Raw genomic sequence first — 14,035 nt, forward strand, 5'->3', positions numbered from 1 at the left:
CTTCCTTCCTTCCTTCCTTCCTTCCTTCCTTTCTCCCCTGGATAACCTTTCCATCCTTCCCACAACTGGGAAGTTACTCTGAATGAAAGTTTGGGTATGTATATGCCTCCTCTCCCTTACCAGGTACTGGAGGATGGGAATCCTCCTTCTGCACCCTCCATTCAGACCCTTTGGTGCTTGAGAGTCCTACATTCCCTTGGGGGCAGTGGGCCTCCCTGTAGCAGGATAGGACTGCCAGAGCCCCACCGTGGACTGCCATGGTGAAACCTGTGAAGTTTGGCTGCAGGAGATGGACCTTTGTTTCTAGAACTCTTCTGCTTTCTTCATGTCAGAACCTGGAGCAGATGAACTGCCAGGCAGAGCTGGAGAAGGCTAGGGGCTACATGGAGAGGAGTCGTCTTCCCTCACCCGCAGGACTCAGCCTACTGGGACCTTATCACTCAGGAGGCCTGGCTCCTGGTCACATTTTTCAATTCTGCAGAAGTTGCGTGCTGCAAGCCTTACCAAGATGACAGGGATGTCCTTGTTAGGATAACCTTCCTGTCCTTGTATTTGGGAGACTTGTGACCTTTCAAGAGCACACCGGTTGGGAGAAAGAGGAAATGATTTTTTATGTATTTATCACATACATGATCACTTTGTATTTCTTAAGAACTGGCATGAGCTCTGCACTGACTATGAGATTATAGTGAGGCAGCCAGAGGAAGCCACCAGAAAAGCATAAGCAAGTGTCCTATGCCCCGGTCAGGGGGCTCAGCAGGAGGAAGGGTCGCCTGGCGGCCTTGCAGTGAATCAGGGAGGCACCAAGGACATTTGGAACTAGAGCCTGAGAGCACAACCCAGGCCACCATAGAGGCCTCTGGGGCAGAGCGAGCTCTTGCTTGGCCAACACTGTGTGGCGGCAGTAGTGAGTTCCCTTTCTCAGGGACACCCCTTTGGTGGGTTTCAAGCATCAGAAAAGATCAGCCTCCATACCCTCTGAGCTCCTTTGAGCCTTGAGATTTGGAGCTCACCAAAATTCTGGTAAGGGGCCACAGGAAGAAAAGGGCCTCCCAATGAGTCATTGCTGGACAAGCTTCTCCTGCACAGGAACCACGATGTCGTCTTCACTGTCCTCCCCAGGGCCTTCCCCGCTGTTCTGCCCCACTTGGGAACCCTCAGGCTGTCCTCGAGGGGGTCTTGCAGGCTGTACAGAGAGCAAGGGGGATTAGTCATTTATGCCCTGCAGCTTTTTTCTTGGAAGCCCCTCATTCCACCACAAGCCATTTTGAGCAGACACAGTCACAGTTCTGGAGAAGCAAATGAATAAGGAACGAGTGTCAACCATGCCTGTGGTACTTTCTGATGAATAAAAGCACCTTGATGTCACTCATTCTTTCAGTGATCTCGGGAAGTACCTCTGGTGTCATCAGCAGAGCCAGATCATAGTACCTGTCCCAGTTCACTCATCCTGCAAGCATTTGTGTCATCTCTGTTCAGAGCTGGACACTGGCCAGGGGCTGCTGCTACCAAGATGAAGAATGCACAATATCTCCTCATGAAGCTCATACTCAGCTGGGGACAAAGGACCTAAACTGTTAAGTGTGCAGTGCAGACTATTAAGTGCTTGGTAAGGAGTTGCACACTCAGGATGTTTTTGGGAACATAGATGAGAGGACATTAGGGAGGTGTTTCTGGAAGAAGGAGTTCTTTCAGATTTCTTTGGCAAGGCTGGGAAGTTAGCTCTGTGGTTTAAGTGCCTGCCTGGAAAGTGCAAGGACCTGGATTCAATCTCCAGTACTGCATGCCTTGCTGGCCTCAGACACCATGCCAGCTCCAAAACTGGGCATTGTGGCGCATACCTGTAATCCCAGCACAGTACTGGGGAGGCTGACACAGGAGGATCACTATGAGTCTGAACTGCATAGTGAAACCCTGCACCAAATAGATAGATAAATAGATAGATAGATAGATAGATAGATAGATAGATAGATAGATAAAATTCTTTGACAGTTCTTTCCTTAACTTAATACCATCACGAGGACTTTGTAGGTAACTGAGCACTTTTGCAAGCCGTGTCAAGGAGAGTCCCTTTGGCATAGGATGAGGATCCCACCCTGAGAGGGCCAAGACTTGGTTGAGGCTTCAGAGTCCAGAGGGCCTTGCAGATTCTGGCTCATCCCCTTCATAGATTTTGGAGCCATTGAGGCCTGGTTGGGAGGGGTCAGCTCAGGTTGCACTGAATTCATAGCAGAGCTGGGTCTTCGAGTTCCCTGCCAACCAATCTAACCCAGGGTGATCAAGACAGGATTCCTTAATGTGTGTTTTTCTGGGTAGAGTTGTTTTTGGACACTTACTTTTAAACTTGAACCATGCCTCCTTTTGCTATGCAGACTCAGGGCTGTTTCCTTAGCTGGAGAAGAGATGGGTCTTTGCTGAGATGTTTAGTGGAGGACTCCTGCTCTAAGGGTTGAGCTTTACCCTCAGGGATGGAAGGAAAATTCTTCTCCAATTGTAACTCTGCTTCTGGGACTGGGGACTGGAACCAAGCAGGCACTGGCACACTGGGGCTCCTTCTCTGAGCTGCATTTCTGCACTTGCTCACACCACAGGATTCCCAAGGACATTGCGGGAATGAAAGGACCTTGCAAACTGGAAAGTACTGAAAAGATGAGAGGTCCTACCTTTCCTGTGTTTGGAGTTTTGAAGCCCATGAAAATGCAGCTGTTGGAGTTGGGGTGGCCCTGAGGGAGCAGAACAGGGGCACAAGGAAGAGGAGGCTAAGAACAAGCTCCTGGCTATCCTTGCATCTTGGATTCTCTCATTATTCTGTAGATACTTGTGGCATGCAGGCAGATGCTGGCAGGTGCAGTCATAGGTCCAGTGAGTGCTGGCTGCACTTTTTCATTTTAATTATGGAGCTTCTCAAGGGAGATGGAATACTAGCCTAATCACCTCTAGGTACTCCTCACTCAGACCCAGAAATTTATCACCTCATTCTACTCTTGTTTCATTGATGCTACTGCTTCTTAACTCTGTTTTCACAACTGTATTAAAGCCTAGTTTTTATGCCATAAAGTTCACTCATCTTAAGTGTTCAAGTCAATGATTATTAGCCAATTGAAGAAATTGTGCAGCCATCACCACAGCCTGGTTTTAGACCTGTCCCATCTCTCCAGGAAGACACCCTCATGCTGGCTTAGTTAGCTTCTGCAACCACGCTCAGCTCCGGCCGGCCTTGCCCTTCTCCCTGTGTCTTAGATTTGCCACTTCTAGCCATTCTGTATGAATGGAATGTCTGGCTTCTCTCTGGATTCTTCTGCTCCATAAGATGCTTTTGAAGCCCATCCATGCTGTGACATGCACCAGTATGTCACTCGCTTTTATTGTGGAACAAGATTCCTCTGTCTAGATGTGCCACGTTTTGTTCACTGCACTTGATTTTGAAGCAAACTCCAGATATTGTATTGTTTCATGTATAAATATTTTGGAATAAATCATTAAAAGACAAGACCTTTTCAAAAGCAATAATTTCATACTTTTATCATACTTAAAAAGTTAGCAAATTCCTTAATGTCATCAGATACCTAGTTACTGTTCTTATTTTCAATTGTTCCATGGCATGTCATGTTTTTTTACAGTCTGTCTAAAGCAGGTTCACAATGCAATTGATTCATGTGTCTCTAGGTCTCCTTTAACCTATGGGCTCCCTTCTGTGTCTCTCCTCTCACCTTGCAATTCATTTGTTGAAACGGAAATCCATACTTCATCATGTGACCAGAGACAATGGCAAAGAGGGTCAGCTGTGGACAGACCTAGAGATCATTGAATAAAGTCCCCATGCAGACAAGGAAGCAGAAGCCAGTGAGGGGAGGGGCCTGGAGCACAGACTCCTTTACTTCCTCAATCTCAGCCCCTCAGTCTAATCCTGGGGACTTTTCTGCCCCTCTGAAGCCACTGCCCTCCTCTAGGTAGGTGTGAAGATGGGCAAGTCTCTGGTCCTCCAATGGGAGTGGGCCTGGCTTCTGAGGGCCATCTGAGGTCTGGCAGTGAGCCGGAGGAGCCCAGCAGGTGATGGGGAAACCTCCTGGCCTTGGTGGTCACCCAGGTCACCAGCTCTGCTGTCTTGTCCCCCTGCCATGGCCTCCTTCATGCTGCCCTCCTTCTCACGTGTCTGTTTCTTCTCTCCTCCATGCTATGGCAGTGGTGCCCCGTGCTGATGAGACAATACTTGGTGCAGCCCCAGGCAGTCCTTTTCCAGGTAATTTCCTAGGGACCCTGCACGCTTTCCTGCAGCACATGCCTTCTGGCCCTTTGCTAGGATCCTCTAATTCCTCACAGTGCTCAGCTTCCCAAGAGCTCCCTGTCCCGTGCCCTCCCACAAGCTCCTGGGCGGGCAGGCAGCTAGGGATGAAACTTAAAATCCCATTGTACTCTTTCTTGCCTGGGGTGTGATCACTCCTTGCTCAGGTTTTACCTACCACAAGGTAAAGGATGTATGTGATGCAGATTAACAGAAGAGAACTAAGGAAATCCATCCCTTCTGTATACCACAGGCCTTTCACACTGGGAAGGGATGACCCTGAGTGTCCCTCTAGCTCTCACATTTGCAAGAGCAAGGCTCTCCATTAACTGGTCTGTGAGGAGGATGCCGATGCCTGGGGCTGGGACTCTGCACCTTCAGAAATCATGGGAGTCTATGGCAGGAGACAGCACAAGTTTTGTCCTAGTTAGTTACACTGAGGTGAATACGCCATGGTGAGGTTCAGTTCTCTTTCGGGGTCAGAGGCAAGGATAGCACTAGGTATCCCAGTAGGAGGGGAGCTGATGCTGGGATGATGTCCTAGGAAAGAATCACGGGCTCGGAGACATGAGGAATGTTGAAGACAGCTGTAACTTGTGACTGTCAGGGGCTGGAGGGGTGGGTAGGTGGGGAAATGCACCCAAGGCTCTAGGTGTAGGGGCACACGTATGTGTAACTGTGTGCGTTCTCTGCCACATCCTCTTGGTCAGTGCTGGACTTTCCAAGTGACTGAGAAATGGAAGTAATTGCCGCTGTTGCTGGGAAAACAGCGCCAGTAATGCCTTCTCTCTTCTTTCTCTTGTTCCGTCTCCTTTCTTTACTTTTTTCTGCTTTGTTTTCTCCTATCTCTGCCAGCCTCCACTTTTATAAAGAATTTAAGATGGCCTTAAAAAATAGTTACATGTATTTAAGTTAAATCTGAAAAAACAGTTCTGAAATTATGCAGAGAAAAGGGGAAGATCATTGTCCCGGAAGCCAACAGTGAGGTGGCTGTGGGCATCAAGCGCTGAATTTGACTGAGCTTCCTGGCAGCCAATGCAAAGGGGTGTGTGCAGTGGTTTCTGATGTCCTTGCTGTTCCATCAGAAGAAAGTTAATGATACAGCAGGGGGAAAACTTTTTTTCTGATACTGAATTACAGGAGGAATTGACAAAGAATCTGAATGTTCTAAGGGGTAGTGTCTCCAGAGAGTTTTTTAGAAAATACTGTTTGTATTATCCTTGTATTGCCTCTAACAAATGTTGAATTCTCAATACTCCCTCTCAGACAAGTGAAGGCACTTCTCTGAGGGCTTTAGCTAATGTTGAGAAGGGGAGGGAAGGAGAGGGGGTGAGGTTAGTACAACACTTGGAGCTGTTGTTTAAATACTTCCCAGTTAGTTCTGGAGAGCTGTGGCTTCTGTCATGCTGCTGGACCATACATTCACTCATTCATTCAATGAGCACTTAAGGGGCTGGAGAGACATTCTGTGTTCTGTGTACTCAAGGCAACCTGGAGGGAGACAGACAAACATGATATGTGGAAAGAAGTACGACATTAGTGACCTGTGCAAAATGACACTAAGTATAGAATCCTAGAAAAGAGAATGCTTATTTCTTTGTAGGTGTGTAGGGCCAGCAATGGCTTACTGATGAGGTGATATTTGAGTTGGGTCTTGTAGGCAATTGTAGGAGCTCTCTGAGCAAATGAGATGGGCCCTCCAGAGAGAGGCAGAGGCAGGACAGTGCCTGGAACATATGAGGAGTAGTCAGTGCAGTAGTAGTCCAGAGAATCCATGAGATTTAACAGATTTCTGTTGCCCTTAAAAATCACAAGAGGCTCAACCAGACGGGCCATCCAGTAATAGAGTCTTAGGGGAACAATTAAACATGAAGATGAAGGCATCTCTTGGATCATGCAAGAGCAGAGTAAGAACTGTGAAATCCCACCAAAGAAGAGGCTGGGCTGTGGGCAAGATGGTGATGGCTCTGGCTTCTGAGATGCCTGCCTGGCTTCTGAGTTCCCTTGTCCTCCAAGCCAGATTTCTTAAGGGAGATGCGCTTTACCTTCTGGAAGTCCTGGTGGTTGATGAATTGGAATTTTGGGCCTCCCACAGCAGGCAACATACCGGTGGAAGGTTTCATGTCTGGAAAAGGTGATCCAAACCCAGTTGTTGGAGAGCCTGGACAAACTGTTGCATACTGACTCAGCGAAATCAAATAGTAATTTCCATCTGGAAATTACATACATTAAGAAGCAGGATGTCCCCATGGCCACCCTTTCGGTAATTCTCTTATACTTAGGCTGGCTCTGCCTCCATGGGGGAATGGGGGCTTTCCTGCAGATCTGACTGCCCAGCCATGGCAGGTAAGGGAGGCTGGAGGTAGAAAAGGGGCAGGGCTAGGAGAGAGTGGAGGAGGACACCAGGGTGCCGAATCTTGGCTAAGATGGTGCTAGGCCCTATGAAAGATCACTTTTTCACTGTTCAGCCTCTGTGCAAACCCATTAGTGTCAAAGTCCAGCCTGTCTACTTTCCCACCTTTCCTTTTATACTTCCACCAGCTCCAGGTAGTACATTCCTACTGGTCCTAGGTCCTTGCCACCCCCCATACACACCCTTTCTTTAGCTGTTCTTAGCCTGGGAGTGAGGATTGCTCAGCTCCAGGTTAGGTACAGCCTGCCCCCAGAAATCTGCCCTGACAACCCCCACCCATGGAAACTAGCTTCTTGGATAGAGCTCCTGGGGCCATCTGCCTTTTCATTTAGGATTTGTGGGTGCAGGTCAAAGAGTGTGTCTGCTCTTACATACCATCTTGAATAAATAGGGCTTAGGAAGGGTAGAATGACCTATGCCAGGCCTCCATTTGGTGTTTAAGGCATAAAAGGAGGTAGAGAACAGGGACTGTCTCTCAGGACCCAGAGACTTTAGAAGATGCCCTACAGAGACCCTTGTAGAGGCATTTTGACCTCCCATCTCTGCACACAGCGATGCTCCAGAGGAACTGCTTCCAGCAGGTTGAACTTTCAAATTCGTTGTTAGCGAATCAGGAGGCCAATGTCATGGCCAGGTCCCATTCTACAGGGATGAAGTCCAGACAGTCACCTTTCCCCAGCAGTTCCTTCCTGTATAGGAGGAAGGCAGTGTTTTTCAAACATTGCTGGTTGTAAATTATAGCAAGAAATACAGTTTCATCTCTACCTAGTACACATATACTAGGTAGATGAGACAGGGTCTTGGTATGTGAGACAGGATCTTGCCTGGAACTCACTGTGTTGGCCTTGAACTCACAGCAGTCCTCTTGCCTCAGTCTTCTAAGTGCTGGGTATCATGCCACCATACCCAGATTGTTCTGTTTCATTCTAATTTTGTTTTTAACAATTGTTAGATTAGCAGATTTATCTTACTACCTGTGAGGGTCAGGACCCACAATATGAAAATCAGTTGGGTGATTATCAAGATGTTAGAGTCAGACAGGTCCAGATTTGAATACTGGTTCTGGCACCTAGAAACTGTGACTTTTGGTAACTCACGGTCCCTCTACAATAGGTATCTCAGTTTCTTTGAGTGTAAATGAAGATAACAGAACTTGCTTCATAGGTGACTGTGGGATTGAAGTGGGAGAACACAGGCAAACTTCCTGGCCCAGCAGGAGTGCCTGAGAAGAGGAAGCTTGATGTGCTTGCGAAGATTATGTTAGTTCTCGGACCGCTGGCAGGGCCAGGAGGAGCAGTGGGACTCGTGCTTCCTGGGGAGTGGCACAAGAAGAGACTTTGCAGAGGACAAGGTGTTAAAGAAGGTGACAGGATGACTGGGATGAACTGCTGACATTTTCTCATCCACAAAGGATAGACTTGTGCTCAAGGATTCTTTTTTTTTTTTTTTTTTTTTTTTAGCTAGACTTAGAGCTAAAAATGTTAGACACCCTTGCTTTTTGCATTTAGGTCTCTAATCCACCTGGGATTGATTTTTGTGTCTGGTGTAAAGATCCAATTTCTTTTTTCCCCTGTTTCTGAATGGATAACCAGTTACCCCCGCACTGTTTATTAAAGAGTCCATCCTTTCCTGCTGATTTGTACATCGCCTCTCTCATATATCAAGGTTCCATATGTGCACAGATCAGTTTTTGGCCTCAATTCTGTTGCAGTGGTCTATTTATCTGTTCCTGTGCCAATACCACACTGTCTTAATTACTGTGGCTTTATAGTGATTGCTGATGTAGGGAGGCTTGTCTCTCTAGGCTTGTTCTTCTCCCTTAGAAGTCTCTGGGCTCACTTGGGCCTGGACTCTATGTGGTTCAGAATCAGCCACTGCTTGAAGATGATTGATGAGCCTGCGAGCTGTGGACAAGCTGTCCTCAGTGAGCAGCATCTCAGGCACCTGGGCCCACAGCAGCTCCTGTGCTCACTGCGGCTGTCAACCCCAGTTGGTACTGAAGCTGTGCGGGAAACACTTTCTAACTGATTTGCAGAGAAAAGGACTGAGGATGGGCCTGAGCCTGAGGTCCTCCTGCCTGCCGCTTGTCATGGCTCCTTTGGTTTCCTCTAGTGGCTCGGTCCTCTTCATCTTATGCAGGATGCCCACAAACCATTTTAGAAGACTGCTTGCTTCCCTGTCCTTGCCATCCAAGGACATATCCCTGGCAGACAGGAGAGTTCCTCATTGGCAGTTCCAAGGCCCCAAAACACTGCCCACTCCAAAGCCTAAAATTCTTTGGCCTAAGTGTTTGCATGTGCTTTCTTTAAATGAAAATAGGATTGGAGGTTGGTGGGAGGAAGGGACATGCGCTGCTGTTTATAATTCTGTCTGTCCTTGAATGGGCAGACCCAGGTTGGGCTCTTTGCTACTTTCTCTGGAGACCATTTTGATAGTGGCTTGAATGGCAAGGAAATGACTCACTCCAAGTTCTGATTTCATGAAATGATGTGAAGAAAGGAGTGTGACTCGGGCCTATTCCTGTGGTTGGCCTGGATTTGGTAAAACAGATGTATACATGTGAGACTTTTCCATACACAGGTATTTACATGCTTCTAAAATTCAAAACCACTTGCCAAACTGTGACTCAGGTTGGCCCAATACCTTGGGTTTAGAGTAACCTACTCCCTTGACTGGGATTCAGTCTGGTTTACCATGGGCAAAATCCTTCTCTCTTTGGACTCTATTTTGCCCATCAGTGACATGAGAGTTTGGATTTTTAACCTTTGTTAAAAAATTCCTTTTCATGCTTATTCCTGTGATTCTGTCCTGTGGTGTGAGAATATGGAAACCAGAAGCTATTTCGTCCATCTTCTTGACAAGAAGGTTCTTACTTTCACCTTTCTTTGGTTACTGATATTTTCCTCCCCTGGTGAGGATGGTGGCTCTGGCTGGCTGGGATTGACTCAGGCGCTGTACAGACGACAAGCAAGCCAGGTTGGACATTTTGTGAAGCTGTGTGGACTCCTGTCCACCTCTTCATGTGGGGAGCATTGTCTGCTCTAGAAACTGTCTAGATCTGAATCTGCCCTTCCAACAGAGGGGCTTCATGACCTCTTGTAGGCTTTGACACAAGCTTGGATCCGACTGGAACATGGTGTTGCTTTTGATCATGGTGCATCAGACTATTGGTACTGAGGTGTTTCTATCTCCTCTTTCAGACCACTGAATACTCAGCCATGGCCTCGTTGGCTGGAGGGCTGGATGACATGAAGGCCAACCTGACCAGCCCCACCCCTGCTGACATTGGGAGCAGTGTACCAGGTCCACAGTCCTACCCCATTGTGACAGGTGAGGGGACCTGGGGCATAAGGGATTGAGGGGAAGAGAGGGAGAGAGAGCATGCATGCGTGGTGGGAGGAGTGGCTTCTTGGTACTTTTGGATGAGATTGGAAAAATTTCAGCAGAGGCTGAATCACGAAAGATAGGAAGCTCAGGCTGGTTATAGGCCAAGCAGCTGTCTTCCTGGGGGCCAGCGCCAGCCTCCTTGTCACTGTCAGGGTAAAGAGTTAAGTAGGGGAGCCCTGTGCTCTCATCAGTAGAACACTGTCCCAGCATACGTCAGGCCCTGGGTTTCCTCCCCAGCACTGTACCAAACAGCACAACAACAAACAACATGGGCTCTCCACTCACTGCTGGGTTTGATACTACCATTTACGAGCTGTGCAATTAATTATCTTGGGAAACCACATAACTACACATAATTCTTGATCTAGTTTTCTGAGCAGTAGGATGGGCCTAGTGATAGCACCCACTGCAAGTGTGGCTATGAGGATGAACAGGCTCACACCTCTAAGGTGCTTAGATTCTTGCCTAGCACATTGTTAACACCCAATATATGTGGCTGTTGTCACTACTCTCAGGGCCCTGTTATGTGGCTTGTCACACTTTTGCATGCTGCTGCAGCTGCCCTCCACCCACCACATCCTATGGCCCCTGCAGCCCTGGGTGCTATGGAACTCTAGGAACTGTGTGAACTGCCAGCCCCTAGAGAAGTCCACCTTGCCAGGCAGAAGGCTCTTAGACAAGCCACAAGCCCAAGCTGAAAGGATGTCCCTATATACTGGTGGGCAGAACACAGTAGGTAGTGACAGAGACAAGGTATTCTTGGCACACATAGGCTGTTGGTGCACCAGGGAGGCTGAGGGTTGTTCTTGGCTTAGAGAACATGAGGGATAGGGACAGATGCGAGAGGATCTGTCCTAGAGGCCTTTTAGATCTGTCCAACAAGCAGGGAGGCCAGCTCTGTGACCTGAGCTGACAGGTGACCCAGTCACTCTGGCCCTGTTTGACTCCTGTGTGGTGCCTAGACCTGCAAGTAGGGTCGCAACTGCTTCAGTCTGAGCCTCCGCACTGACCTATCACAGATGTTCCATGAAGTCCCCTCTGCTGATGTCACCAGCGATCATGACAGTACTTCTGATGAAACCTCATCTTACAGATATGGAAGCCAGTGCCTAGCTTGTAAATCACACAGCTAGTAAATGGCAGGTTCCAACTCAGCAGCAAGTGGAGAGCCCGTGCTGTTGGCTTGTTGTTGTGCTGTTTGGTACAATGCTGGGGGTGAGACCCAGGGCCGGGCATATACTGGGAAAGTGCTGTTCTAATGAGAGCTCAGGGCCCCTTTGCTTAAATCTGTACCCTGACAGTGATGATATTGAGCAATATAAGTGGTACCGTGGAGAGTTAGAGCCCGTCCTCAGTCTTCTAGACCTTAATATTTTCAAAGAACTACTGTTGCAAAGCGGAGAGCAGGAAGAAGTGTGGGCCATCTCATAACAGCAGTCATTGTTACTTCATTGAGTGCTTAGGCGCCAGATACCAGACATTCTGTTGAGGGAGCCCATTTTACCCTCAGAGGAACCTTGGGAGGTGGCACAGTCAAAATCAGGTCCATCTCATGGGTAAAGAAACTGGGACCTGGGGCAGGTAAGGTTTTGTTGTTTTGTTTTTTTTCCTGAGATCACAGCCAGTGTTCAGTGGTGCTGAGACTGAACACCAGGGGTTATGGGGCTGGCCATTCTGCTGCACAGATAAGCTGGGTGCCACCCCCAGTGCTGCCACTTCCTTCTGTCTTCCTTTGGACCCAGCTGAGTCTCAATTTTCCCATCTATAAAATGGTCCTGGTCTCTCAGCATCCTCATGATGATCCAATAAGATCCCTGAGGAGAATAGATGGCAGTGAGGACAGTATGTGACTGCACTGAGGTGCGTGGAACTTGGGTTTAGGCAGCTCAGCAGGAGGCTTTGCATCCATTCGTGTACTTGCCTGTGTAGATGGATAATGGCCCGTGGAGTGTGGAGGCTGCTGTGTACAGGAAAGCAGGTGGCCAGCTAGCAAGGCTCACCTCACCCACAGATAAGCGTAGTTGGGCCCACACAGGATTTTTAAACATTTTAATCCAACAATTTAACAGGTAAAAATCTGGATTTCTGGCTGCTTTTGAAAAGTCAGAATAGCCACAGGAATAGCCTTACTCCCCCAAGGCCATGGTAAGTTAGGGTTCAGGAGCTGCAGCCCCTCAGGGCAGGTCACCACACCTCTCAGCCAGTGGCTCTCTCACTTGTCTTGCAAACCCAACCTGATGAGGATCATGAGTTTACATCCTTGCTGTAAGAGTTCGTGCCCAGGGTCAGCTGGGCGGGCTCGCTCTCCTATGGTCTGCAGAGGCGTTCAGTACGGGCTCAGGTACCAAATTTAGGGGTGAACTGGGTTTCAGTTAAATCCTTAACCAAAGACCTGATTGTGTTTTAATTCTTCCACTTTCAATCACATTAAGGAGCCAGAAGAGAATGTAAATATCCCAGATTAAAGTCAGAATTGTGCTTAATCTTGAAATATTAGCAATACTGCAATCATCAATATAATTGATTTTTCAATATAATCATTAGCTTTCTTACAAGTAAATGATGGCATAATAAAAGGAAGGAGCCCTTTTATTATTATCAACAACAAAAATATGTTAACTACCTAGGAATAAATTTAACTTTAAAACTCTACTAAGAGACATAAAAGAATAAATGGAGAAATGTTGTTTGTTCTTAGACGTAATATCATAAAGATGTCAATTCCCCCTAAGTAATCTATTAATTCAAAGCACTCCCAAGTCAACCATCAAGGGATTTAAAAAAATACATCAAAATGATGCAAATACTAGATAAATAAATATCCTAGGACAGCTCTCAGAAAATTCTGGAATAAATGAGTAGAAACCAGCACATTTTAAAATGTACTGTAAAACTACAGTGACTAAAATTGTTGTTGAAATTAATGTTTCAGCATACAGAATTCAGAAATAGATCTAAATACTGTATGTGTAAGTATGTATAAATGCAGACTGTCTGGGGCTTACCTCCATCTTGGGCCAGGACTCAATAGTACAGTGCCTGACTGGCAAGTGTGAGGCTCTGAGTTCAATTCCTGGAAACCTTCTTCCCCAAAAAAACAAAATAAAACCTTACCTCTGTCTTTATATAACAGTAATAGATTTTGAGGCAGTTAACATGTTAGTTATCCCAATTTGATCACTATATGTTATATACATGTATCAAAATATCACAGCATACCATAAACATGTATAATTATGTGTCAATGAAAAATAAATGCCAGGAAGCTGGGTATGGTGGAGCACTTGGGAGGCTGATATGGGAGGATCACTGTAAATTCAAGGCTAGCCTGGGTAACAGTGAGTTCAAGGCCAGCCTGAACTACATAGCAAGACCTTGTCTTAAAAAATATAGAATAAAAAATAAATAGATTCCAGGTTAATCAAAACTTCAAATGAATAACGAAAAAAAAACCTAGGGGAAATTTTTTTGTAGAGAAGGCCTTTGAAAAACATCTCTTAGGGCTGGGGAGATAGCTCAGCATTCTAAGTGCCTGCCTGGCAAGCACAAGGACCCAGTTTGGTCCTCAGTACCACATGCTGTGCCGGTCCTGGAACCCTGGGCATACCGTGCAGGCCCTGAAACTGGGCATAGTGGTGCATGCTTATAATCCCAGCACTGGGGAGGCTGAGACAGGAGGATCACTATGATTCTGAATTGCATAGCAAGATCCTCTATCTAAATAAATAAATATGTCTCAAATTCAATATGTGTGTATATATATACATATATATCTTTGTATGTGTATAAAAATATTCAAAAGACAGCATAAAAATGTACAAAAGCAAAATACGGATAACAAAAAGTTAATTTCCTTAGTATAAAGAGGTTAATTTTGTATCTGTGTATTCAAAATGGTTAGGATAGATATATAGTTACATTCTCTTAATGAATAGAGGGATTTGTTCTAATAG

General features: G+C 46.6%; 1 protein-coding gene across 5 annotated transcripts in view; it reads left to right on the plus strand.

Annotated features, from left to right (window-relative positions):
* Positions 1-14,035, plus strand: part of Pax5 (paired box 5) — a 179,997-nt gene that overhangs the window by 94,993 nt on the left and 70,969 nt on the right. For all 5 annotated transcript variants that reach the window (XM_004631835.1, XM_004631837.1, XM_004631836.1 and 2 more), the window contains one exon: positions 9,896-10,025. In XM_004631835.1, the coding sequence (XP_004631892.1) occupies positions 9,896-10,025 (130 nt within the window). The remainder of the gene's footprint in view (positions 1-9,895; positions 10,026-14,035) is intronic.

The sequence above is a fragment of the Octodon degus genome, unplaced genomic scaffold, assembly GCF_000260255.1.
Source record: "Octodon degus isolate 3935 unplaced genomic scaffold, OctDeg1.0 scaffold00045, whole genome shotgun sequence".
Lineage (NCBI taxonomy): Eukaryota > Metazoa > Chordata > Mammalia > Rodentia > Octodontidae > Octodon > Octodon degus.